General features: G+C 47.6%; 1 protein-coding gene and 1 long non-coding RNA gene across 2 annotated transcripts; one reads left to right on the plus strand and one right to left on the minus strand.

Moving 5' to 3' along the window:
• LOC117166780 (uncharacterized) lies at window positions 1–21,053 on the minus strand. Its single transcript, XM_033351077.2, has 11 exons — window positions 19,880–21,053; window positions 19,709–19,806; window positions 4,559–4,648; window positions 2,877–3,059; window positions 2,639–2,757; window positions 2,126–2,468; window positions 1,917–2,029; window positions 1,527–1,662; window positions 986–1,369; window positions 787–876; window positions 1–471 (listed from the first exon to the last, which is right to left on the minus strand). Exons 1-11 carry the CDS (start codon window positions 19,920–19,922, stop codon window positions 103–105), a joined length of 1,968 nt encoding a protein of 655 aa, XP_033206968.2. The 5' UTR covers window positions 19,923–21,053; the 3' UTR covers window positions 1–102.
• LOC117166788 (uncharacterized) lies at window positions 14,171–26,652 on the plus strand. The gene is made up of 2 exons (XR_013058282.1): window positions 14,171–15,104; window positions 26,285–26,652. It is a non-coding gene; the product is annotated as an uncharacterized LOC117166788 (long non-coding RNA).
• Window positions 26,653–27,946: the final 1,294 nt, after the last annotated feature.

The following is a 27,946-nucleotide window of genomic DNA, read 5'->3' on the forward strand; positions in this document are numbered from 1 at the left end:
TCACGCTTTGAACATCAGGTATATTCGTGTTCCGCGACTACAACAAACGGTAGGAAACATTTTAAACGATCGCTGCGTTTCACCCAGCTCGGCCCGTCGTCCTTATTTTACGGTCGAGAAGTTCTGTTGTGGATTTTGGTTCGATGATACCCACGTGGTGAACACGTCTCTGCAATGGCTGACCACGCATTCGTTGCTGCAATACTCGTCCTCCCATTCGCTGTTTGCTACGGCGGGGTTCGGGCATCCGTGACGTATACAAGCGTTCGACGTCGGTCTTTGAACAGCCATGTTCGCAGCCTGAGTTACAGAGTTCACTGCCGACGGTGAACTCGACAAAGAATCGCTCTTCGTTGGGTTCGAATGTATCATTTGCTGCTGCTGCTGCTGTTGCTGTTGCGACGGTTGCTGCTGTTGCTGATGATGTTGCTGCGATTGTTGCGGTACTTGCTGCACTTGCTGTTGCGGCATCTGCGAAAACGTACGTATTCTACTGTTCAATTTGCCTCGTGGTAACATCATACTCGTACTTGCTGCTGCCTGGCGCTGTTGCTGACAACTGGCAGCATCGCGGTATGAAATATCGTTGCTGTTTTCTTTGCGCTTGTCGCGGCTTTTTACGCGTTAAGCACATTCGAACGGAAATGAATTAAAAGTGGCAAAAAGGATGAATACGATGAAAGCGTGGGAGGACGAATCGAGACAGAAATATAAACGGAGAAGAAAATGATCGTCGAGGAGAAAAGAGATGCGAAAAAAAGAAAATGAATTCACATCGCTGCTGACCTGCATGTACTGTTGCTGCATATGCTGCTGCTGTTGCGATGGTTGTTGTTGCGAAATATGGGTTGGAGCCATCGATGTAGCCATCATAGTCTGAAAGAAAAGTATACGAAGAAGAGAATGGTAGCCAAGTTTTAAGACACGTAACGCGCGACAATGGAAAATAGAAAGAGGTGACAAACGGACGAAGAAAGACGATTACCTGTTGCGTTTGTTGCTGCTGCGAGTTTCCTGGCATGGTTAAATGGTGGGGAGATTTTTTTATTTGCATTTGTTGCGCGGGTTGCTGATGATGTTGAAGCTGTTGATGCGGATGAGGATGCGGATGTTGTTGCTGAGGCGAAGAAGGTTGAGGCTGCGGACTATACACCTGATACGAGACGTTTCCCGGTGTTCCGTTCCCGGCGTAACTACCATACGCCGTATATTGAACTTGTTGCTGTTGCGGCGATGGCTGTTGTTGCGGTTGCTGTTGCGGATGCTGTTGTTCGTTTTCGGCCGCACCCTTGCTAACCAGAGACGCTCTGTACGCCGCGAGTGCCTGCAGATATTCCTTTTTCGCTGCTTCGGTCTTCTTCTTGTAAACCTACATAAATATAAATTTCTTCGTACACAACGGTCGAGATGAAACCGAAATTTCTATAACGTAGTCCACGCTCGCTTTTCTCAAACGAATTTCACGAGGACGAGGAACGAAGCAGCAGAAAGAAGAAGGAAGAAAATTATGTTTCGCGAGTACTCACGTTCTTATGCTCGGTCTCCAACGCATCCCACATCGAAGCGACGATCTTGGAAACTTCGCCGAAGCTCGCATTTGGATTTTGTCCTTTTATCGCAGCTTGGGTATCTCTGAAGAACAGAGCGTACGCCGAGACGGGCCTGTAAAATAGATAGCACGTGTCTAATACGACGATGGCAGGAGAGCGCACAAATTTTTGACGAAGAGCGATTTAATCGATCTTTCGAACGTTCTTTATCGTGGTGTTTCTCTCGTTTTCCGAAACTAGATTCGATTCGATCTGGCTACTTTCCGGATCTATTATAGCGCACGCGCGCTACTACGCCAAAGAGCTCGGCGAAAAAGAAAGAGAGAAAGAAAGAAAGAAAGAAAGAAAAGTAAAAAGAATGCTCACTTTTGCGGTTCGTTGGGATCTCTTTTCTTCTTCTTTTTCTGCGATTTTGGTTTCCTTTGATTTTTTGCTGCAACGTCGGTCGGTTCCGGTGAGGGTCGTTTAATGCCGGTAATCTGGACAAACGACCGCGAATCGTGCCACATTCGTTCGTTGTTTATACATGATCGGTCAGATTCGAGATGCGTGCCAATCGATCGACTAAAACTCACCATTCCGGAATGAGGTGTACTGTCGTCGCTATCTTCGCTAGTCGTAGTATTGTTGTTTGCCTCGGGGATCGTGCTTGATTGTATCGCGGATGGACTACCACCCGTTGGACTCCTATATTGTATTTGTTGTTGCAACTGCTGTTGTTGCTGCTGCTGCTGCTGCTGTTGTTGTTGCTGCTGCTGCTGCTGCTGTTGAGTATGCATGTATTGCATATGTTGTTGCATCTGTGCCTGTTGCTGTTGCTGTTGCTGCTGTTGAAGCAACATTATTTGCTGATTTCCATGCTGTTGCCGCGGAGAATTCATGCTCGCATACGAACCCTGCGAGTTACTATACGTCGAGCTACCAGAAAACATCGAAGAAAAAGATGTTTGTAGATGATAGTTAACGAGGATCGTTTCTTGCGGATTCGAGAATGGAATTGGCGATCGCGCGCCGATTCTGCTTCAGTGGCAAGGTTATCTCATCCGTTATCTAAATCGCACGCGGATCCGATTACGACTCCGACTCACCTAACGTTCATCGACTGCTGCATCGAGTGGTCCTGCTGTAGATAAAGAGATTGTTGATATCCACCCGGATCGAGATTCAACCCATCCGCAGACTGTTGCACGTTGCCGGTTTGCATCATCTGCGAAAGCCATTCGAACGGTGCTGATCATTCGAACGAATCCGTAAAAGTGGAAGGCTCGCGTACTATACACATTTCATCCCCTGCGAAACTTTTGTCTCGTCTTGGATGAAATTTACCTGCGTTTGGTAACCGTGCATCGGATCGTGCTGAGATTGAGCCTGAGGCTGCTGCTGCTGCGACTGGTGTTGCTGCTGTTGCTGCGGCTGCTGCTGCTGTTGATGTTGATGCTGCTGATGCGAGTGCGAATGGATAGCCGGGATGTCGAAATCTTCATCACCGAAACTGGGAGTGTGAAACGTCTACGAAGGAGAGCAACAAACTGGACATTTTAATCGGTGATTCGAGGAGTACGATCGCCGATTCGGAACGTAGGACATCGCGCGTCCGCATGGCTGGTTGCTTCTGTTTAATCGGGCTTCCGCATAGTCTGTTCGATCAACGTAATACCCACGGCAGAGAGGCTTATAGAAGAGAGAGATTGAGAGAGAGAGAGAGAGAGAGAGAGCATCGTCGTCGTATCGTTTGAAATCCTTTCAGCGATTTATTAGCGTTTCGGAGCGGGGAACGGAGGAAAATACATTTGCCGTGTAGAGCGCGTCGGGACACGGGGAATAAAAGTTTTTAAATTGGATTTAATAGCATCAGGAATTTTCCTTTGAAGGAACGTACTTGCCTATTGATCGAGTACACCTCTGCCTCTCTTCCCTCGCCGTGCCCATCGCGAGCGTTACCCCTTACCTCGCGATGTTTCTCTTACTCTATCGTTTCGCTCTCGCCTCTCTCTTCTCTCCCCTGTCCCTTTTCACCGCGCTTCGCCCCGTAACGTCCCGACGCCGCCCGTGTGTACGCGTACCCGTACCCGTACCCGTACCCGTCCTATTTCAACTACTCCTACACCTTCTACTTCTACTCCTACTCCCGCGCACCACCACCTCCTCCTCCTCCTCCGCTTCCACGGCCTCCTCCTTCTCATCCTCCTCCCTTTCCATCTCCGAATCGACTACGCGCGTCTATCCATCTTCTTCCTCCACCGCGCACCGGTTCCAAACTTTTCTTTCTCTCTACAGCCCTCCTCCTCCTCCTCTTCCTCTATCTCTCCTCTCCTCTATTCTCCTCCCGCCCTATACCCTTCCCACCCGTTCGACACTCCTGCCCCCGTACCCTACCCAGTAACCGTGCCCGTACCCATGCCTGTTCCCGTTCCCATTCCCAACCCCGTCGCCGCTGCCGCCACCGCCGCCGCCACCGCCAGCTTCGCGTCCTCTGCCTATCCGGCCTAACCAAGATAGTCGTCCCATCTTTCCTACCCCCTTGGACCGCGCTCCTATTCTCATTCGCTCCCTTCGTTCCCCATGTATGTATATACGAAGACGGCTGGTGCCTGTGGCCCGTGGCCCATGGTCCGCGGCCCGCGGTCGCAACCCGAGCCCTCCACTCCCACGCGTCTCCGCCCCCACCCGTTTGCACCTGCACTGGCACCCATACCCTCAACCGTCCAGCACGTAACCACGGCCAGATATTCGAACAGGGTACGAGAGTCTTCTTCCCGACAGTCGAATTTCGTTGCCCAATTTCCAACGGCTTATTAATCCCAACAACTTTCGCGGTTAAAATATCGAACGAACGCTCTTCTCGTCGAGGGGTTCTCGCAACTTTCCGTCTCTCTCCACGGTTCAGTTTCGCTCCGCTCCATCACAGGCACCGTGACTGCCTACTTTATCAAAGCGGAGAAGAAGCGCGTCGAATCCCGCCATAAATACAACGCCATAGAATCGAGGCGGAATATTATCGAACTTACTTGATCAGCCATGGCGTAGGTATTGTGGTGGTACGACGTCGAGTGATGATGCTGCGGAACGTTCAACGAAAAATCCAGACTCTCGTTTCTCTGAAACAGACGAAATATTTGTATCGATTTGCGTGCACCAACGTCGAATTCGTTCGTCGAGTCGTTTAAGAAAGTTTTCCGTTCGGCCGATAACATTTCTTACAACTTATCTCTTACGTTACTATTTCTCGCGCTCGTAACCATATTAACGCGATCGGTAGAGGCCGCCATTCTATTTCTACGATCAATCCGCGAGGAGATTCTCGCGAAATATCCGCAATTTGTCAACCCCGTCTCGGTATCCTTTCCGCGACGGGACACGCGCGTCCTTCCTTCCTTCCTTCCTCCCTTCTATCGGTCAATGGCCTCGACGAGCGTAGCTTCGTCGATTCCATTCGTTCGATGTTTCGCACCACGAGTAAAAGCACACGAAATCTTCGTGCTTCCGCGTTCCCAACGGTCGCTTCCACTCGTCTCCAATTCGCTGAATTACACGCGACGGAAACGTTACGTCCCATCAAATCGTAAACATCGAGCGAATTGATTTTTACGCTGCACGGGAATTTTTTCTACGGCTGTGAATGCGTGTTCGAACGGACCGACGTTCCGACCAACTCTCTGTGCCCAAGCGATCAAATGTCTACCTATACAGATTTTTACGACCGCATACAACGAAGCCTCGAGGCGTTTCGTTCGTTCGAATAGGCATCCGCTATAAACATGACCCAACCAAGTTTTAGGACCCAAAGTCAAAGTCCTATCGGTGAAACGTCCGACGTAACGCTACGATTCTTCCGCCCCTGCTTACACTCGTCATTGTCATCGTCACCATCGTCTCCTCCACCTGCTCGCTCTTAGGGGACAGCGTTATTCGCGTTTCTACACGGTCATCGACCCGTGCATCTATTTCGACTTTACTCTGTCCGAAATCTCTTTTCCTTCGCCACGCTCTATTATCGATCTAACTTTTCCTACTTTTCTTTCTTTTCCATTACATCTTCCCTTGCTTACGTGTTTTAAACGATTCGACAAAATGTTAAACGATCCTTCCCTATTCTTCGTTCTTTACACCATCTTTCCTCGCCATCTGGAAGACGACTTTCGATTCTTACGGCCTATGTTCTCGTGGGAGGGTCGTGCCACGATTTTCGTTCGAACGAGTCGACCAGATGGCATCGTAACGCGTTTTATATCCCAAAGAAGAAACGAAACTCGATCGTAACTCGATTTAATATTGTGACCAAAATTCCAGACTAGACTCTATACGAAATCGGCAACTGGGGCCGGTAAACGAACATTTGAAACAGAGAGGACCGCACCGATCGAGGAAAGACGTTGTTTCTGTATCGATTCGATCCAACGACGATTATCGAAACGAACGAGTGACAACTACTGAAATTACAATATCGTTCGACGGTCGATAACGTCAATGAAGGAGGTAGACAGCAAGCAGTGGCAATGAAAGACAGCCGATGGTAGAAAGAGAAAGAAGAAGGTAAGGTGCACGATACGTTACTTTTTCCAGTAGAAGTAACAGCAGGCAGGCAGACAGGCAGGCAAGCAGGCAAGCAAGAAAGCAAGAAAGCGAGCAGGTAGGTAGGTAGGTAAGCAAGGAGGTAGACAGACAAGCAGGTAGGTAGGTAGGTAGGTAGGTAGGTAGGTAGGTAGGTAGGTAGGTAGGTAGGTAGGTAGGTAGGTAGATAGGTAGGTAGGTAGGTAGGTAGGTAGGTAGATAGGTAGGTAGGTAGGTAGGTAGGTAGGTAGGTAGATAGGTAGATAGGTAGGTAGGTAGGTAGGTAGGTAGGTTGGTTGGTTGGTTGGTTGGTTTATTGGTAGGTAGATAGATAGGAAGACAGTAACGTAAGAGACACGAACAAGAAAGTTAGATCGGGCCGAAATGAAAACGCCCTCGCGAATCTGTCGATTTCGACAAACGATATTAGTCCGATTAACGACTCTCGTTGGTTTCCTTGTTTCGTTCGTTATTTTATCGTTAGGGAAAAAATCAAACGACGTATCGAATTTTCGATCCTTTCTGCCTGGAGTAATATTTCGATTTTCCACCTGATCGAATTCGAAAGCTGTTTTTGCAAGTAACAACGCGGAGAATAGCTAAAACCTGGAGAAGAAAAAGGAGGCGAGGATGGGAATGGGGAGAGGGAGGGGAGTTATCTAAAGTAAGAAAACGGAAGAGCAAAGCGAAAGCAAGAGATCCAATAGACGTACGTACACGAACGAGTCTCTTACTCGGCGTATATAACCGATGTTAAACCTGTTCCCCGTTCCAATCCCCTCCCCCCACTCCCGCCATTTGCCCTCCTCATACTCAACATTACTACCATTTGTAATCCGTACCTCCTCGTTTCTTCTAATTTCTCCTGAATAACGTCGTTAAACATCCCCACTCCCCTCCTTCAACAAACCGAAGAAAATAGTACATTTTCGTATGGCCATAAATTATTTTGGTTATATTTGAATCTCTCTGGCCTAGAATAGATACAGCGAAACGCAAACGAACGTTAATTATAATCTTATTACTGTTGAAAATAGAATTTCACCGGTAAACGAATGGCTGTAACGCGCGAAGCGTGCTTTCTCGTTGTTGAATCGGACGACTGTTGAATAACTTGAAAATCCCACGATCGGTGTTAATTCTCTGAATATTAGAATCGGCGTCGTTCATAAAGTTGAATCATCGCCCGACAGATGGCGTTCCGAGTTTACCTCGAGCATAGTACGTATTTCGAAAGCAAATACGATCGTTTCCAAAAATAACAAATCTTAGCTTGACGATGTACAAATTTGATTCCAATCCCACGGTTCGACGACGAAACCCAAGAATTTTCGTACGCGAGAAAGGTAACATACCGGTTACCAATATTGAGATCGATGACTTACCGATGAGACGAACCGACTCGTCGTCGGGACGAGATCCAGGTTATCGTATGCACGTGCAACGTGCAGAGCGTGCCACCGCCGGTTAACCACGTTAATGTTATCACGATGAATTCTTCTCTTTTAAAACACAGCCCCTTTTCTGTAAGAGTGACTTCGCTCGGAAGTGAGAAAGATTTGTTTAAAAAAAAAAAGGAAAAAGCGAGACCAAAACGAAAAGATAGAAACGAAACGATTTAATTCGACGATTCTTCGTCACACAACCGTTTCGATGCACACGTCGACACTTGACAAGCAACACGTTCTCACATCACCACGCGTGTTCTCTGTTACGTTGCATTGATATAGAAAAACATGTACACGATGACTTTACCGAAACATAACACGTAACCAAAATACAGATCGCTGCGCAACATACACAAAATATTCGACTCGTGGCGTAACTAGTGACAGCGTGGCAAAACGACGCGCGCTCCTCGCGGCGGCCGGCGCGGGAATGATTGAAGGGAGGTTCATTTTGTGGCACGCTTCGATAGTGGGGATATATCTTTCGACAGGGGAGCAGACTCGCGCGCCCCCTGCTTGTATATTGCTAAAGGATACAATGCAACGGCACGACACGACACGACACGACACGACACGAGACGATACGACGTCACACGATACACGACCACCCAATTGCGAACATTTTTAGAAGACGAATAACGATGATTCAACGTACGAGAAAATCGTTAAACGGTATAAACGAAGATTTTCATAAATGTACCCAACGACGATGCGAATCTCAAAGAAGCAATTTGTTCGCCCTTTCCTAGATGCCTATTTTTCGATCCTGTTCGTCGATCTTCTCTAACTCTTAACACGCGTTCTATTCGTTGCACACTTTTTATACGTTTCGGGACGTTTTAATAATTATAAATGAACGTGTTCTCGGAGCGTCGCGTGAGATACAACGCATCGTACGATAATCGTATATGTACCGGGATGCGATTCGACTCGATTGGATCAACAATGACGCTGAACAAGGAGGCCCTTCTTCTCCAATGAAAACGAATCGTTTGACATTCTGTGATCGAAATATATGTACTTATATATATATATATATTCGGGCGGTTTAAATCACACGCTTAACCAGATTTCTAAACGGTTACTAGTTAAACATCTTTCTCCTGTTGTGTTTCTAACGCGATGTAGGATTTTATTTCAGAATCACGTTGAATCACGCGACGAATAACATTCGTGGTTTGTGGCCCAGTTAACAAGCTGTGATCGCTACACCGTGGAAGAAAGGGGTCGTCGGTTCGAAATATGGAGAGGGGCCAGCAGAAGGTGGGAGTGGGGTTTCTGTCGAACGGAGGGAGCGGAGGGAAATGGTGTGCAGGATTGAAAGAGGCCGATGGCGCAACGAATAGAGAAAAGAGGACTCGCGACGTATGACGCGCACGCGGTCAAACGATGACGAAAGGAACCGTGCGCGTGCGACAGGAGCATCAATGTTTCCCTTCTTTTCTTCCAACCAAACGATCAAAGGAATCGTACAGTAACTTTACTTACTCTGTATTCCCAAATATTCTCGAAATGATATATCCTCGATTTTCTATTTCTACGTCCTCTCGCTAAAAAATTCTATCCAACAGCGAAAAGCAAGCAGCGGTATCGAGATTGATCAATGTCACGTTCGGTTTCGATCTAATCCTGTCCCGGTTCGAGAATAGAAAACCGCAGAACGAACACCAGCTGCTAAAAGCTACTCTTCCGCGATTCGATACAACTGATTACAACGTAATTAAGAAGCAACTAAGAGCAAGTAGAATCGGTATTGGACGACGTAACAGCGTGACGGCTTAAACGCGCGTTAAACACGCGTTATCTACCGATACTCGGTTACTCGAATATTCCAAGAAAGTAGGACACGACTGTGTGTGATGGCAACCAAGTGTGCCGCGTGGCCCGAGGAAACAGGGGTTACGTCGGAGTTTATAAAGAGTCATTACATTCCCGTGAAAGGTAGCTTTAATTTCAGTGGCATTCCAATCGCATTAACGTATATACCCGCGTATTTGTATTCGTTCGCGAGAAGCGACAATCTACTCGAAACATTTACTCGAACGAGGTTTGTTACGGGTTCGAAACACGGCCGTGACAACTACGATTTTAACGGCAAATTCCTCGCGATCGATCTTGTAGTCTTAGTCGTCAAAACTAATCGCCCATGTTACTCGATGTTGCTTACACAGCAAACTGTGTGAATCTTCGTTATACCCGCGTAATCAACGGTATAGGAACCAAAAAAGAAAAGAAAGTGAAAAGCAAAAATGGAAGGGGGAGGGGGGGGGAGGAGAACGCTGTTAAAGCGTCAGTTTTTAATTTTCGTCGAAAGAAGGAAAATCTGGAGGCAGCCGACTAAAAGAGTTTTACGAAGAAACCGCACGCTCCGTCGCCGGCAGCCGAATCGATATTCTCTCGCGGGACGGTCTACCGCCGCTGCGCCGCGCCGCGCCATTTCGTTCCAAAAAAACGAGACAGCGTGCTGCCGTTGTCGGAAATCGTTGTTTCCAATGTCGATCACATCGAACAGCGTAATCAAGTACGAAAATCAACTGCCAGACGTTATTAAGTATCTACGATGCTCTCGCTGCTTCGGAGATTCATTAAACATGTTCTTCAACATCTTGGACAAATGTTGATTTTACAAATTCCTTTGAGCGAACGTTTGCACAGCTGATAATCGCCCCAGGCTTATCGCGCTGTGTGGTGATTTTCTCTTTTCGTCGTTCAACGTGTTTCTCCTCTTTTTTTACCATATGTTTGCACTTTCCCGTTTCCCTACTCGTTCCACGCGCCGCTCGGTACTCCGTTGCCCCGTGCCCCGTGCCCCGTATCCCGCGTCCCGTGCCCCGTTCCTCGTACTCCTTGCTCTACACCCTGTCTCGCGCACCACGTACCCCTGTGTCCCGGCCCCCCCCGCTTCGAGAAGTACCACCTCCAACCCTTTTAGTTCCACCACAACGCGTCGAGGTGAATCGCGCAACTCGCAACTCGCAACTCGCAAATGCGTTTCATCTTTGTCCCGTGTATACGTCGATTCGTATTATCGTCGACGGTCTCTTAAACCGGTTTTACTTATTACGCGAGCGTCCGCTTATCTCGCGTAGATCTCTTATTACCAGTCACGGTAAGCGAACGTTTCTCTGTTCCCGCGATCTGTTTCTCCGGAGTTCCTACCTTCTAATTCTTTTTTCTCTCTTTTTTTCTCTTTCTCCTTTCGAGGTGCTCGGCTGTTCTCCGTTTGAATACTCCACGCGGAAATAGAACGGATTCAATGGACAAATTTTATTCGAAGGAAAATTCGAAGGGAACGACAACTGAGGAGAAGAAGCAACGACGGCGAGGGCGCAGGAAAAGACAAGCGAGGGAAATGCGGAACGAAAAACGGGTAAAGGGAGAAGAAAGAAAGAGAGAAGCGTGCGAAAGAAGAAACGAATAATGGCGAGGGAAGAGGAGATCGTGCACCATAACCACGTGACCTTTTGACCGCAGGAAATTCTTCGGATAAACGGGCTTTTCACTGTACACAGCCAAGAAGGGAGCAACAAGTGTGAATCTTGTCTACCCTGTGGATCGGACGGTTCTTAGCTTTTCTCTCTGCTTTTCTACATCTTTCTCTCCTCTTTCTCCTTTTTCTCCTCCCCCTTCTACTTATCTATCTACATCCCCTCCACCATTATGCGCGCGCACACTCTTAACGATGCACACGTTGTGACTTTGATGACCTATTCTTCGGTCCGAATCGCAACGGATCGAGCGCCAATTGGGTACAAAATTTTCATGTCCCGACGATCTTTCGCGTCCCGTTTTCGATCGGAAGAGACGAAAAGCGTTAAACGCGCAAAGTCGAACGAAACGTGTAACGAGATTAGTTTCGACGCTGTCGGCAGCCGTATAGAAAATTTGTGCCACAGATTCGAAAATCGCGATTTGAAAAGCCCGATTCGTACCACGTAAGAAGCACGCAAGACGCGTAGAGCCCCGAACGTCGTCAGTACAAACACGATACGATACTCTGAAATGCTTATTCACCGCTACGGAATGAATAATGGATTGCTAGCAAAATACATCGAGACATAAATATTGTATCTGGAGCGCTATATATTACCTGTATCGAATACATTATCTAGATCGTTCTCCGTTCTCTGTTCTGCTAGTTCCTATCTGATCGAGATCGTTGCCATGGGAATGCGTATTCGCGACTCGATCCGATCGTTTCGTATCGCGTCGGTCTGTTCCAGTCTCTTCCAACTAGACACTGGTACTTTCTGATTTTTCGAAACGAGCGGTTCTTTCGCGTTTCAAAACATCGCTACTACCAACGGGCCACCCAGTCACGATAGTCACGACGACGCATCGTAACGTGTTCGAAAGCTCGAACGCTTGTCTTTTTCGAGTGGCTATTGTCCGTTCGATCGTCTGTATGTCGCGTCATCGTCGCGTCATCGTCGCTACTTCCACTGGCGTCCAGCGATCTCGCTTCGATCTCTTACGAACGTAAATAAAATTCTTTTTCGATTGTGCTCGATCGGCGAAAGATAAAGTACGATGGAGCGGGCAGAAATGGGGACGAGAGAAAGAGAGAGAGAGAGAGAGAGAGAGAGAGAGGGAGAGAGACTAAAAGCCTAGCCAAGATTCGGGCTGCGCGCGCGCGAGTAAACGTAATCATTTGCAATCCCGCGTAGAACCGCTTTGAAACTCTACGAAGGAATTTATTAAAGTTTGACTAAGTCGCTTTACAAAGTTTCATCGGTGCACCGAGGCACCGAAGAGTACCAAGAGGTGTACCGGCGGCGGTGTGAGAGCGGGGATTGCGAGGTGCTCGGCGAGGAGATCGGGTACCGCGCGGCAGCCGAGGGGCCAGCCACGACAAGGAAACGGAGGGGAATCCTCTCGAAGAAGCGGGACGAATTGCCGAAAGAGACGAAGGCGAAGGTTCGAGAGGCGGGAGGAGCGGTTGAAATGGATGAGAAAGGGCTGCTGGTGGAGATGGTGGTGCTGGTGGCGGTGGTAGTGGTGGTAGTGGTGGTGGTGGTGGTGGTGGTGGCGGTGGTGGTGGTGGTGGTGGTGGTGGTGGTGGTGGTGGTGGTGGTGGTGGTGGTGGTGGCGGTGGTGGTGGTGGTGGTGCTGATGGTGGTGGTGGTGGTGGTGGTGATGGTGGTGGGGGTGGTGGTGGCAGCGACGATGGTGGAGGAAAACCCGGCAGGAGAATGAGGAGGAGGAAGAGATGGCGGTGGTGGAGGTGTAGGAGGTGGAGGTGGAGAAGGTGGAGGAGGCAGGCAGCAGCGAACGCAAAACGACGATGGGATGTGAACGAGGTGAAGCGGCAGAGGGATGAGAGGAATGGTGGAACGAACAGACGGAGGACGAGGGAGGCGATGGGTGGTCGTCTTAGGCGGGGACGGAGGGGAAATACAGGAGGGGGTAAAGTTACTTTCCCGGAGAAATAAAAGTTAATGGAGTTCCCTACCCCCCTCGTCCCACTACCTCCACCGACTTTTTCTTCTTTTCCATCTCCTTGCCGGCGTACAACTTTCACGAAAGTTATTATATCTTAATTTACTATTGAACATTATCTGAAATTTCTCCAACGTTTCCGTTTTAATGCGCTGGAGAATACGAACGAAGAATATGCGCGTAGCATAGTCCGACCATACCAGAGACGAAATAACGTCGATACACCTTTCATCGCTAACAAAAGGAAACGAAACGAAAAATAGGGAAGATAGCGTGAGGAAGAACGTGCCTCGTTCGTACGTTTCGCCGTGGTTATGACTACGCGAGATAATACGTGCTCTTTTCTCCCGATGATCGGTAACTCGCGCGTTTCATAATTCTCGTGGAAAGAGATACATACTTTGCGAAACGTCGACTATCAACACTTTACCGAGTCTTTACATTCCTGACGTTTGCTTTGCTTCTACGCGATGTAACTTTGACCGTTATGCAAACATTATATCCTCGTTTATCGGATATTCGTTTGGCGATGTAGTCCTGGTGTCAACGACCTTGTATGTACAATCACTACCAACGTATTCTCGACTCTCGATGTCTTGTCCACGATGGAAACGAACGAATTGACTTATTTTACCAAGCTTCACCGGGACAGCCTGGTTTCTGCTATACCTAACGTTAACTCCCTCCTTAGCTCTTTCCCTCCTTCTCTCTTTCTCCGATGCTCGCTCTTTTTTTTCTCTCTTCCATTCCCGTTCCCATTCTTGTTCCTATTCCCCATTCCTATTTCCGTTCTCTTCCCTTCCTTTCCCAGCATTTCGTCTTCCAGGCCACCCCTCCCCCCGCTTTGATTTACGACCATAAGTTGTAATATTTGCGCCACTATTGTATGGTAATACGCACAGCAAAAAATATGTTAATGGTTGCCATAAAGAAGATATACAGCACGTACATATACATATGTATCCCATTTCGCGGCATGTACTCGCTGTACATATAGAAACTCCACTCTCGACATCCCATCTCTTTCATTTTCCTCCAAATGGTATCCTCCGCTTTCTTCTCTTTCTTTTATCGTATCTTTCTCTCTTTGTTTAACCTCCTCCCCTCCGTTTCTATACTTTCTTTACTTTTCCCTTTCTTACCTTTCCTGTTTTCAAACGGTATTTCGAACGGTATCGCTTTCGTCGATTTAACTAACGAAAGTACGAGCGTACGAAGATGGCTAAAATACAGTGCTATATTTCTTCTTGCTTTTAAATCGTTCGTTGGTCGATGCGTAGTTACGACCGGTGATATAGCCCAACGGTAACGATAAAACGATGTCGATATCGAACTAAAATAATCGACGGCGTTTATTTTTCGAACATCGGATGAAACTTTCTCGAATATCATAGTACGTAAAATATATGTGGATATATCGTACGTAGATCGTGTTTCTCCGCTACGTAGACGTAAACTAGCACTGCTTTGTCCTTGCATCATCGATCGAGCAATATCGAACGATCGATTGAAATTTATCGATCGGTATTCGGACGCTGAGATCGTGTCGTTTCGCCTTCGTAATCCCTTTTTCGCTACCACGGCTGCTGTTGCTGCTGCTTCTACCGCTGCTGCCACTGCTGCTGCGCTTCTCTCTTCCATAACTCGAACAATTCCAATAGTCGTTAATCTGTCGGAAACTTTCGGAAAACTTGCCGTTATTGCAGGTACAGAGGCGAGCAGTCGATGCAAGTAGGATAAGCGGAGAAGCGCAAGGAGAAGGAGAATGGTAGAGAGGAATTGGGGTAAGATGAGATGAGATGAGATGAGATGAGACGAGATGGGATGAGATGAGACCAGATAAGATAAAACGAGATGAGAGGAGACGAGATGGGACGAGACGAGACGAGACGAGACGAAATGAGATGAGATGAGATGAGATGGGAAGAGAGAGAGAGAGAGAGAGAAGATAAAAGAGAGTAGAGAAAAGGAGAAAGATGGTCGAGTAGGCGAAGAAGAAGCCTATTTGATGGGAGGTGGAAGGGTTCGGAGAAAGGAGTTCGCAGGGCAGATTCCACGCAGAGATGCGACTCTAGAAGAGTCGAGGGAGAATGGGGATGGGAACCGGTGTGCCGAGGTAAGTTAAATAAACTTGTTTAGTTTCGCGGAAACTTCTGCCTGGCCATTGTATTCGACTGCCTCGCTGCCGAGTTTGCTCTGAAACTTTCGAATACGAACGAACTCGGTTCTCCGTTACGCTTTATTCGCTTGCTTTACCAACTTGCTACCTACCGTTAGTTACTTCTCTCTCCCTTTCTTTCTTTCTTTCTTTCTTTCTTTCTTTCCTTCCTTCCTTCTTTCTTTCCTTCTTTCTTTTCTTCTCTTCCTCTTCTTCTCAAGATCCCAATGCTTTCTATAGGCATAGGCCGTATAAGCGTACCTCGTTGCTCTATTTTTTCGTCATCGCCGTCTCGGCGCTGCGACGCGACCGCGGCGCGCTGTCTCGATATCCCATCACTGCGAACGTTGCCCCCGTAACGTCTTCGCCTTGACCGTTCTTTGTTCTTCGCGTCGCCGCGTTTACGAAAAACAGACGGAAAGATTTCTCTCTGTCGTTCGCCGTTTCGTCCAGAGATTAGGCAGAAAAGGGAATCCGATCGGAAACAAAATCGGGCAAAGTGCCCCGTCGCTAGTGTGGCAGCAGACCGAATGGCTTATTGATTTAACGAGAGAGAGAAAGAGGCGAAAGAGAAACAGGAGGAAAGCAAGCACGGGGAAGAACGGGGGAGGCACAGGGGAGCACGGGGAAACACGGCTCGAGGTGGCTGGGGGGTCGCGAGCGGCAGCCTGGGGGAGGTTTGTGGGTGGCTAGGCTGAGACTAGGGAGAGGGTACGGGTACAGGAGATGGGTAACGCGGAATAGGCTAGGCGAAGGTGGGGAAGAGGAAGGCTCGCGGGTTCGCTGGCTCGCGAGCTCGGCAACGGAGAAAAGAGTAGGGTGAAGCGCAGGGTGAACCAGGGTGAATCAAGGTAAGGTAGGGTAAGATAGGGTCGGGGGCCGAAGAATAAGGGATACGGTTGCCAGTGTGCGGTGATGAAAAGGGCAGAAGGAAAGACCAGAACGAAGCAACGGTATAGAGACGATGGTTGGAAGCGAAACCGAAATCGTCGAGAAACAATCCGGGACTGGATAAAAAGCTAATAACTTGTTTTACCTTCCCGATCCGATGCTCTTTCAAATATTTTCTCACCTAGGTATCATCCGTATCATCCGTATCGCTTCCGACACGTGTACCGACTTGCGCGTACGTAAATGCACCAGCCGCGTATAATACGTACAGCGATAATACATATCCGATCTGTGATTTTCAACTTGTTTGCCTTTTCGCGATAAACTCTTATATGTCGGAGATGGAAGGACAGCGGGATTTCCCGTCCGGAATGTTGGAAAGAACCCCAATACCCTAGCCCAGACTTTTACTATAGCTGCACTTAAGTAATAAAAATAAGGAATAGTTTTAATGTTCCGATCTGACTTTGTGACGATGGGTTCGGGCTCGAAGTGACATAGCGGGTCACTAGACGTAGCCACGATCACGGGAGGTGACAGACAGAGTGCCTGACAGAGGTATGAAATGATTATATGGCTCTCCTTAAAAACATAGATTGATCCGAGAAGTGGGGACAGGAGTATATAAGGGCAGTTTCTTTTGGATGAAGAGAGTTAGTTTGTTAGTTAGTCGTTGGACGAATTACTGATCGAGTTATCGAGAAGTTGCCCGAATCGAGTAGTACGTTGATACTTGTCCTCCCGTGGACCGTGGATTCGTTATCGAACCTGAATTCGTTGTCACCATCGTCTCGACCATCCTATTGCCATTACTCGTAGCCTCTTGTAGTGTCCACGTTTGTACTGATAAATATTAGCTACATTGGCGACGGTAAAGTAAGTAAAGGTTCATCGAACGCCCCAAAATAACAACCTGACTCCGACATATAGATACAACGTGCTCGTACAATAGCGAGTCACCGATTCCACTTTGTTCGAATACGTAGAATTCGTTGTGTTTGCAATTCCCAAATCTCGTTCGATTGTCCTTCTTATTTTATCCACGACGTTTCCTCTTTTCTCTCTCCTTTTCATACCTTCGATATCACGATCTTCGTCTCCCTTTCAGTTTTTCGTAACTATAGTTTGGCTATTTTTCTTGTTAAATCGGAGAATTGGCTGCACAGAGCCTCGCTGGAATATCGTAATAGCAACCGTTTCGTTGAACGACGTTCGAGTAGTATCGAGGTGGCCGAATGGTCATTGGCCGATCAACAAGTGGCTCATGATTTTGTCAGTGGCTCTGCAAGCGACTAACCCCGCTGGCCGGCCTGTTGTCCGACCGTCCGGCTGGCCGACTGTCTGCGTCCGGTTACCCGATGCGGTCTACCGCTAAAACACTCGTGGCATTCTCCGACCCATCTAACTCGTCATCCATTATACTCCTTCGAACCCATGCTGTTTCGGGAAACCTTGATCGGTCGATGTAATACCAAAATATCTGCCCAATCCAATCCAATCCAATCAAATTTTCCTCCTTTCGTCGTATGTTCGACGAGTATGTATGGCTTCCGATCGGAAGCTTACGCTCATCCGCGATCAGTTTGCCTCTAGACAACGGGCGATCAACAACGGAAAACAACGGAACTTTCTAACGAGTATACGAAGCGTTTCGTACAATTTCTCGGTTTCCATAATCGTTTGCGATGTTGTTGCCGTCGTCGTTACCGTTGCGAATATCGAGGTATCGATGCTTATCGGTCGCGTCTGTTTTGCAAAGCATCGTGTGCGACACACTTTCTCTATGAAACAACTTGTCTACGAGCGAAAGAGAAAGCAAGTTTACCAGTAGCGGTCACTTTTCTACCACGCTTAATTCCTCGGTTCGGCTACGAAATTAGCTTGTACGGTCGTTGTAACCGTACTCAAATCGTTTTGAACATTTCGTACGAATGGTTGGAAATAAGCGAGAGACAAGTATACGGGCAAAGGACGAGCGCACGCGCGCGTGTGTGTGTGTCTGTGCGTGCATGCATGCGTGCCTTTGGAACGAGCAAGATAGAAGCCTGCCGGAAGAGACAAAGGATAGAGATCGCGAAGAAATCGAAGGATAGAAGACGAGGCAAATGTATTTTATTTTCATCGAGCGGCAGTAACAGCAGCAAACTCTTAATCAAACGAGTCGCGATAAGTAAATTCGATTACCGACGTTCGTTAGAACGAATTTACTTTGCGCGCTCGCGATCAGCAGGATTTCAATTTTTGCTTCAACGCGATAGGTATATGTAAATGTGGTAGAAATGCAGCACCTAGCCTGTACGTTTGCTTCGAGAGTACACAGACCTACACCCTTTTTTTATGCTGTTCCAATCTACGTTTATTCATTCTTTTATGGATACCAGCTCCCTCGTAGTGTAGGTTCGCCTTTCATTTTGTTTCAACCACGAGCAGGACCAAATGAAAAGCTGAAACGGTCAAAGAAGGTATACCATCCGATGCAGAAATAAAGGTAGCGGCAACGTGATGTAGCAAGATCTATGCCGTTATACGATCCGGTGTCGAGGCATTTTTCACTCTTTATCCTGGAAACGAGGAAAACGGAAAGAAAACACGATCCAGAAATCGGAAGAAGATGTCGAAAAAAAGACGGTAAACGACTACAACCGGAAAATGGAGTTGAGAAAGCAATTGGAGATAAACGTGTAAATTGGCCACGGTAACGGGAAAGAAAGGGATGCTTGAGCCTTCGACCGTGTCAACTCTTCGCGTATAAGACGTTCAGCTCGAGGAGGTATTGTTTCGTCGTATTAAGAAGACATCGTTTCGTCGACCTCAACCTCTTCTTTCGTTCGTTTCATTGTTATAGTTTCAAACGTTAACAAATCGCGATAAATATTTGCGGACGCGAAAGTCAAATGAACAAAGAAACGAGTGAGCAACGAAAAACGAAAAATGAAGGGAACGAAAGAATATCAAACGGTTATGAACTCTTTTGTGTAGACAAAATAGAATGATATTCTGTGAGAATGACAGGAGAGAAGAAACGGGACGGGACGGGACGGGACAGGACAGGACGGGACGGGACGGGACGGGACGGGACGGGACGGGACGGGACGGGACAGGACAGGACGGGACAGGACGGGACGGGACGGGACGGGACGGGACGGGACGGGACAGGACAAGACGGGACGAGACGAGACGACACGAGACGAGACGACACGAGACGAGACGACACGAGTCGAGACGAGACGAGACGAGACGAGACGAGACGAGACGAGACGAGACGTGACGAGACGAGACGAGACGGGACGGGACGGGACGGGACGGGACGGGACGGGACGGGACAGGACCGGACGGGACGGGACCGGACGGGACCGGACGGGACGGGACCGGACGGGACCGGACGAGACGAGACGAAACGAGATGAGACGAGACGAGACGAGACGAGACGAAACGGGACGATGCGAAACGAGACGGGACGAAACGGAACGGAACGGAACGGAACGAGACGAAACGAGACGAGACGGGATAAAACAAAATACACGATACGCTAAACGTCATATAAGTATCTACATACGTACATCGTACGATATACGAGAAAATACGTATGATTTGCAACATATATATTTTCATTCTATGATATAAGATATAAAACATGGTAGAAATATCTCGATGAGAAAAAGAATACTGACCTTGTAAGAAAACTGGTCGAACATTCTGCAGACATCGACATCGTTGCCAAGTATCGTGTAACCGGCATCCATGCTGTCTCGACGTTTCTTCTCGCTGCCTGGAACGAGGCTTCTGTAAGTGAAAATCGTTCGTCGAACAATACGGAAAGAAATTTCGCGGTGAGCCAGTACCAAACAGACTGATCGCGATTGCACCGACTATGCCGTCGCTCATCGTCCCGCGGCTTTTGCCGTGGTCGTCACCTTCCTGTCCGCCACCCTCTTCACCCGCTTCTCCGTCGCTCTTTCGTTATTTTCGTTTCTTGTTTTTCGTTCGCGTAACTGCCGCAACCTGCGTTAACCGACGACATACGAATCTTCGTGTTTCTTAATATCGTTCGAACGAAGGAGCGAGGCGCGAATCGTATCTCTTACGGGATCACTGATCGCGAGCCGAATCGATTCGATCGATCGATTAATCACGCGGTCGTGCGTGGCTGCGTGTACGCGTGTGCGCGTATGCGCGTGATGCCACTTCGATCGTAAGTTAGTCGAAAAACGAAGGATCGGCTTTCAACGATATTTCTTGCGTGTACACATCTTCCACGAATATCCCGACGAGAAAACGGAACTGCACCTTTTCAGACACCGCGATTTTCCATTTGCGAAACATTCGTTCGAGATCGGTCGCTCGATTCTTTGACTGGGTCGATTAAATCGCGAAAGAGCATAACGCGATCGTATCCAACTAAACCCTCTCTCTTCGCAGTTCTAACTTGAATCGAATACGCTTTATCGTTGGCATGACCGTGCAACGATTATTCAAAGATGCTTCGAAAAATCGATTTCTTTTCAGTTTTTCGTTGATCGACCTCGCCACTGTATCGTTCTCTTCCTCTCCTCTCGTTTATCTCGTACTTTTCTTCCCTCTTCCTTCTCGTATCGTCTCTAGTCCCGTTCTAGGTTCTCGAGTCTAGCGTTTGTTTTCCACGAACCTTCTGTACGTAGCATTCGATACGTCGACCATGCGACACACGCAACAAATACGTTTAACGTCTCGACGTTCAACTTGCGAAATCGATCAACTTCGAATCCTACGTACTTTGCGATACTTTGTTACTTTCGCGTTTACGTCACCATTTACGTCGCCTGTTCCTTCGGTTAGTCTGTCGATTAACGAGATATCTCACGGAAATCGAGATCGTAAGCGCCGGAATACCGGCTCGCCACTGCCGGCTGTAAAGCCGGAGCACGTGGATGAACCGCGTTTACCGTTTACGTTGCTCCGTTTTCGAATCTATTTCCTTTTAACCATCTAACACCAACCGCGACCACCGACTGCGCACCGGTACTGACAACGGCAACAGCAACGTCGACGCTGAGAGCGAAAGCAACGAGAACGGCCGTGATGTTGGCGGTGGTGGTGGTGGTGATGGTGGTGCCACTGCCGCCGCCACCGCCGCTATCGCCGCCGCCGTCGTACCCGCTGCAACCACCACCACCACCGTCGCCGCCGCCAATGTTCAAAATACTGTCAGTGGTGGTGGATGTAATACCATCGAGGTAGGGGGTGGAGATATAACAGTAGTGGAGGTAACGATGACATTGGTAGTGGTAATAGTTGAATTCTCTCTCTCTCTCTCTCTCTTTCTCTCTCTCTTTATTAACCTTTTCTCGTTCTCTTGTTTGACTATATACCTATTTACTTATTTGCCAAAACGTTTCATAGGTACTGCGCGGATAATAATACGAATTATTAAAGAAAAAAAAAAAAGAAAGCATATTGCCTTTCAGCTAACATTTTTTCGCAGAACGTAGATTCTGTATGCGATTGCTGCACGTCTTAAAAATGGTTCTCTGGTGGATGTTATCTCACGTAGGTCGTTCGATTACCAGATAAAACGTAGATTAAAATTTCAAACTCAGCTTTTTTTTCCCTCTGGATCCAGCATCCTATTATCGGAAGTTTTACGAACTTGATTAGTAACGACCGAAGGGAATCGGTGGCAAACAAAGAGGCAATTACGACGACGGAAAACATGGTGCTCGATTATCGATACGCGATAATTAACATCGTCGTAAATTTTGCGGAAAAATCGGTCAGGGTCGAGAACTAGAAATTACGGGTTCGACACGAACGGTCACGTGGATCGCACGTGGGTTTCATTCATGAAAGTCGCCCGTAGGTCTCGGAGGTGGCGTCAGCTGTGGTAACGGTAGTGGTAAGTAGCGGTCGGTGGTGGTAGGTAGTGGAGGAAGGTAGTGGTAGGTAATGGTAAGCAGTGGCAGATAGTGGTAGTGATTTCGGAATGGTGATGACCGAGTTGGTACATGCTATATAGTTTGTAGTAGTAACACCGGTATCGGTGCGAATCTAACCATCTCCATGATTCTCCCACCGTAGCCTGGATCAAATGGATGTTGTTACGCGTCCGTAAAAAAGGGCTGTTTCAACAGGGAGGAAACCTGGCAAATCTCTCGAAATTTTTCGTTCAACGTTAGGGACGTTGATCTACAAATCGGTCGATTTGCTTTATTATCGTCAAACTTCCTACTTACAACGACAAAACGATCGATCGTTGAAATCCGGTTTTCGTCTTTTCTTTCGTCGGCCTTTTTATTCATTTTTTTCTTTGCGTCTTTCTCGAGTCTTTGAGTCTTAAAACGCGCTCAACTTCTCCTTTCCCGGAGTAATACTTAGATACGTAGCGTCGTATACGTTCGCGTGTCGGCTATCACGCTCCGATTACCATCCTTATCTATAGTTCTCGAGCTGTGATGTTATTCAAGCAACGAGCTTGACATCGTGCCACGAATACTCTATAATCGAAACGACTCTCAGGGTTGCGCTCCATTCATATCCTCTCGTTTCCTTCGTTTCATCCAACCTTTTCTATCGACCCTCAGGCAATTTCCCTTTTATTCTATTCGCAACGTGTATTCGTTTCTAAGCAATTTGCTGGTACAAAAAGGATCGCACAATGAAAACCGAAATATATCTGGATTGTTAGAGACAAGGTAGACGAGACGCAAGAACGTTCGATTCGCGAGGTCAATTTACACGGAACGGGGTACGGGCTACATCTTTCCTCGCTAAGATGCAACTTTCATCCTAGGCCGTTCCGCTTCGGCCTACCACCCATTCGTTCGTTGCTACATACATACTTGCTCCTCTCATTTTCTTCAAAAGCGATTTGTTTTAGATTCCCTACTCCAGTGCCTACGGCACCGCGTCCCTCCCGAATCCCCCGCCCCCGCCCCCCGTCTACACCCCTGCCGCTCCTCTATTTTCCTTTCCTCCGGATGAGTCCAGATATAGATGCGCATGCCGCGCGACGCGTATACTTTTCTGTATGTCCGCCGAAGCATCGTACATACGTTTAGATTTCCGAGTCTCGTCGAGCGCGCGCATATCCCACGGGAATCAATATCCGCGTGTTTCTCCGCTTCCTCTCCCTTCTTTCCCTTCTTCTACGTTCTCATACTCGTCCTCCTCGTGCCTCTTGCCTCTTGCCTCGCGCATCGCACCTCGCGACTCGCGCCTCCGCGCTCCGCTACTCGACAACTTATCAACTCGCTCGCTCGCTACCCTCTTTCCCTCCAACTTACTCCCTTCTCCACGCTTCTCACCCATCCTTTCATCCCTGACTCTCTCTCTCTCTCTCTCTCTCTATCTGTCTTTCAGTCTCTTTCTCTCTCTCCTCCACCCTCCCCCTCCCCCCGCCCCGCCGACCCGCCCATGCTTTACCGGCTGGTTCCTTTTTCTTCTCCTTCGGCCGCACCTCCTTCGATACTGCATCGCGCTGCTGTTCGCCATCCGTCTCTGATAAACGTGATTTAAAGAAAAGAGTGGCGAGTATACGACCATCCAACTCCCTCCTCCTGTAGATCAGTCTTCGTTTGTCGTACTTGGTATTCCACGCTGCGTACCTCTGTCCCTCGAACCCAGACCTACCTTCTATCGTGTCCACCTTCCGTGTCTTTCCTCTTTCAGTCGCTCGCATCCCTTCCTTGTTCCTAACGTATATTCTCCGTCCACTCGCGATACTCGGGTCCACAGCCCTCGGTCTTCGTCACTCTGACCGACTGCCGCCCCCGTCTCACCTTTCCCTCCATTCCACTCCAGCGTCATTTCTGACAGCTATTTTTCTCACTTAAGTCGACACGCATCTGCGAAACAGTCGATTTTGATGCAAAGGTGTAACGTAATGCACGTTCTATGTGTATTACGTTTAATCGTAAACGTAATACGTTCATCGACGAAGACTATGATAGTCGTTGGCTCGATTTCGCGCTCTGTTCGAACAACGAAATTAAAAAACGATAATATAAGCAAGAACGCGTTCTTTCGCCGATGCCCGAAAGAATTTTCGATGCAACGATTAAGACTATACGATAACGAGGAAAAGGAAAAGCGAGGTATTCGTGACGAGGTATTCGATGTTTTTACCTATGTATAGGTAAAAGTCACGATGAGAATGATGGACAAATTCCGTTAACGTCAAACAGCGTGCAGACGACAAAGCTTGTTGACTGTGTGCACGATCTGTCTATCTAATAGCCAGGATAACGATCAAGGTAACGTGACATTAAGAGGCTACGAAAGAAAATCAAACCTCTCGATAGATAACGAATACGAGAAAGTAACGTTGTCGATGAAATCTCGAAGGCGAAAAAGCTCGCAGAGGATCCTTAGCTTTTATGTGATAACTTTCCGTTTTTCAAAACTCGATCGATATATCAAGTTTCTACGCCATACATCATCCTCTTTTTACTCTTTCCTATTTAAACGTATGTACCTTTAACGTCAAACGCACGCGCATCTAATAAGGTGATTAAGCTGGGAAAAAGTAACGGCTTTTCGAGAAAGTGAAATATTTCCAAAAATTCCTACAGATTAACCGGTCTATCGACCAGCTAATTAATTCCGATCGAAATTGCATTCGAAAGCGAGATATTTAATAGGATAATAGAGAAGAATAATACACGCGATTCGAGGCGCGGCAATCGAAATTCCGGCCTTATCGGAACAAGGAATTTTTCGGAAAGTAACACGCGAACAAGAGCCCAGACGCGTTCCCGTTTTGATTGCGCGATCGAGCAAACTGGTACGTACTATACGCTCGTCGCGACGCAACACGCTGACGCGCTTCATCGAAGCGTTCGCTGAAACGAACTGTACGGTTAAATCGAGCGTCGTCTAATCTCGTAAAAGAAATTTTGCATCGTTACCGTGCAGCATCGACGCTCTACAAAGCTTTTTTTCGGTCGAGTGATCTGCCGCAAAAACATTAGCGCGGTTAACGCAGCGACATCGCGATCCAGTTGCTGTCCCCTCCCCCTATTTCACCCACGCCACGAGCATTTAAAAATCTGTCGTTGGACTGGTCGTATCGAAAAACAGAAAGAGAGCTGGCAATTAAGAAGCCGCGTATATACGTAGCCACTTTTTGTTTTTTACAGTTTTTGAAATTCCCATGACCCCTTTTAGAATACGATTCGGTTGTAACCTGTCTTTCGTGCGCCGTAGAAAACGATCGTTCGCGAAATCGTCTTGGCAACTCGTTATCGAAGTTTCCATGGCTGGATCGCGATTGCTTCCCAAAGAACGTTTACTTCTAATCGTAAAGATGAAGGAACAAGATTTTCAAACGTTTGTCCGAAAGAAAAGTAGCGGACGGGGAATCAAAGGAGGAAGGAAATGAAAGAAAATCGAAAAATGTTTATACGCAGGATCGAGGGCCGGTTGAAAAACGAACGAACGAACGAATAAAGGGGCGAGGAGGAGAGGAGAGGAGAGGAGAGGGCACGTAAAAAAGGATGTTGAAAGGAGGAGAAGAGAGGTGCCGCGTGAACGAGAAAAGAAAAAAAAAGAAAAGGACGAACCGGCTCTGCTCGCCAGCTGACGGTCTCGTGCCGCAACCCAAAACTCTTTTCGAAGATTCGGTTGCCGGTATTTGTATATCACGTATGGTACCCGCGCAACTTGGCTGCTTTTGCGCTACCTGCCGTTGCTGACCCTCGCGACTCTGGCTACTCGATCTTTATCGATTCCACTCGATCGATTTCGCTACGCAACCTTTCGACCGTACACGCTTCCACGCGAAATAATCAGTCGATCGATCTTTGACCGTACCTAAAAGCCACAGAGACAATAGTATTGTTCGTATGATAGAAGAAATTGCCGCGGACGAGAACGATGTCGTTCGCATTCGTTGTTCCTCCTCTTGCGCAATTCTCTTCGTCCGCTCGCTCGTCTTCGTCGCATTCCCGTTGGTATTGATCCGTTGAGTTTTCGAAAGTAAAATAGGTTATGCCGTGAATCGCACGGAACTACAACTCCGGACAGCAACGAACGAGACGAAGCGGTGGTATGGAACAGAAACGATGAGAACAGAAACGATGAGAAACGAAACGAAAAGAGCGACGAACGAGCTGCATCCACGGATGAATACAAATACGTCGCTTAAACTGTTACTACCTACTTACCTACCTATCTATCTACTTACTACTTATCTACTATTTATCATATCTATCTATCCATCTATCTATCTATCTATCTATCTATCTATCTATCTATCTATGTTATCTATCTAGGTGTGGATACCGCCTATACCAATGTGCAAGTTTACACGAAGAAGAAACCGTGGTTACACTAAGGGGGCCGAGGAGAACGGGTGGGGACCAACTGGCGAAGCCAAAGGAAGAGACGGGGAGTTTGCAAAGTTTCGAGATTCAAGAGCGCTGCTCTCAATACGACAAGTTTGTGCAAACAAGAACTTACTTCGAAGGATGGATAATGTCGCAGATAAATCAACGAAATTTAATAAATCGACGTCTCTAAGAGTTTCGTTTAATTGTGTCTTCCTGCGCTCTCTCGATAATTTTACCAACTGTCCTTCATCTTCCTAGTCGCTGCACGTTGTTTTTACACCGATCACACAGCGAGACAAAATCGTGTATGCTTTCGGCATAGTGATCGCTACGGGCCACTTACATAATAGCTCTTTCCTTTTCTCTTTCTACAAATCTTAATCGACAACGATAGTAGATTCATCGCACGACCATCGATGCGAATACTTGACAGCATCTTTCGTCACTGCGACCACTCGATATTGTATTTTAACAATAAATTAATCTCCTATGCATTATCATTGGACGAGTCTCCACGGTCATTAACTTTGGAAAACCGTTGATCACTCGTTGCTTCGATATTTGCTTCGTAGCAGACATGTATTCACAACTATTACATAAGCTACATGTTGACTGGAAAATTTGGAGAAATTGCGATTTCGGTATCGTAGTAGTAATAATAATAATAATGATAATAATAATAATAAGGAGAAGGTGTGTAAGAAGAAGATGAAGAACCAAAAAACAATGAAACAAGATAAGGATAGAAGAAATAAAACGACGAAGAAGGATGAGAAGAAAATATAGAAGAAAAAAGGAAAAGGACCAAAAGAGCGATCATTCGTTTTCCTTTTAAAACGCGCCAACTTTGGTATATTGTATTTATCATCGAATTTCATTTCTCTATATCTTCTCGCTTTCGTTCTTTCAATCGTCCTCATCCTATTTTAGCACCCTTTTCGGGACTAGCTACCCGAGGGAATCAATAACCGACGAGGAAGCGACTGTAGATTCGGGAACTGGTGGAGAGAAGGGGAGACGCGAGGAACCAAAGAGTACCGAGGGGCGTCGCGTCGAGTAGAAGAGCTCCCCGCTGTTCCAGGAGGGTGTCGGAGGGTGCAACAGGGACCGCGAACTTTAGGGTGGAGGTGGCACGCGAGAGAGTCGAAGCTTGGCTCCGCCTCCGGCACGCGACCAGCACGCGACCATCGCCATCGACCACGCCGTCGGTCTAAGCCGCCGCCGCCGCCGCCACCACCGCCGCCGCCGCCGCCACCGCCACCGCCACCGTCACCACCGCCGCCACCGCCACCGCCACCGCCACAGCCGCCACTACTTTACCGTTACCATTACCACCGCGTCCTTCTCATCTCCACTAGCTTCATCTACGATTACGCAAGGATCAAACCCCCATTCGCATCAGTCTCTGCTCGATCTCTCACACTCCTATATTTTTCCTACTCTTCCTCTGTTCTTTCGTATCATTTCCAATCTTTAAACGATACAAATCTCTTTTATGTTCATCATTTCTATCGCAGAAGGCTTGACCCGTCGATTTTTCCTTACAACTTTCTTCCACCCTTTTGCTATTTATAGCTATCTTATTCTTTCTCAACCGTCGTATCT

This window comes from Bombus vancouverensis, chromosome 4, assembly GCF_051014615.1.
Source record: "Bombus vancouverensis nearcticus chromosome 4, iyBomVanc1_principal, whole genome shotgun sequence".
Taxonomy (NCBI): domain Eukaryota; kingdom Metazoa; phylum Arthropoda; class Insecta; order Hymenoptera; family Apidae; genus Bombus; species Bombus vancouverensis.

Coding starts and splice junctions, on each gene's coding strand:
- LOC117166780 (XM_033351077.2), bottom strand. CDS start 19,922: ATGAGCGACGGCATAGTCGGTGCAATCGCGATCAGTCTGTTTG. Junction 3,060..4,558: donor CCTACGCCATGGCTGATCAA/GTAAGTTCGATA, acceptor TCTCCTTCGTAG/ACGTTTCACACTCCCAGTTT. Junction 1,370..1,526: donor TGGAGACCGAGCATAAGAAC/GTGAGTACTCGC, acceptor ATATTTATGTAG/GTTTACAAGAAGAAGACCGA.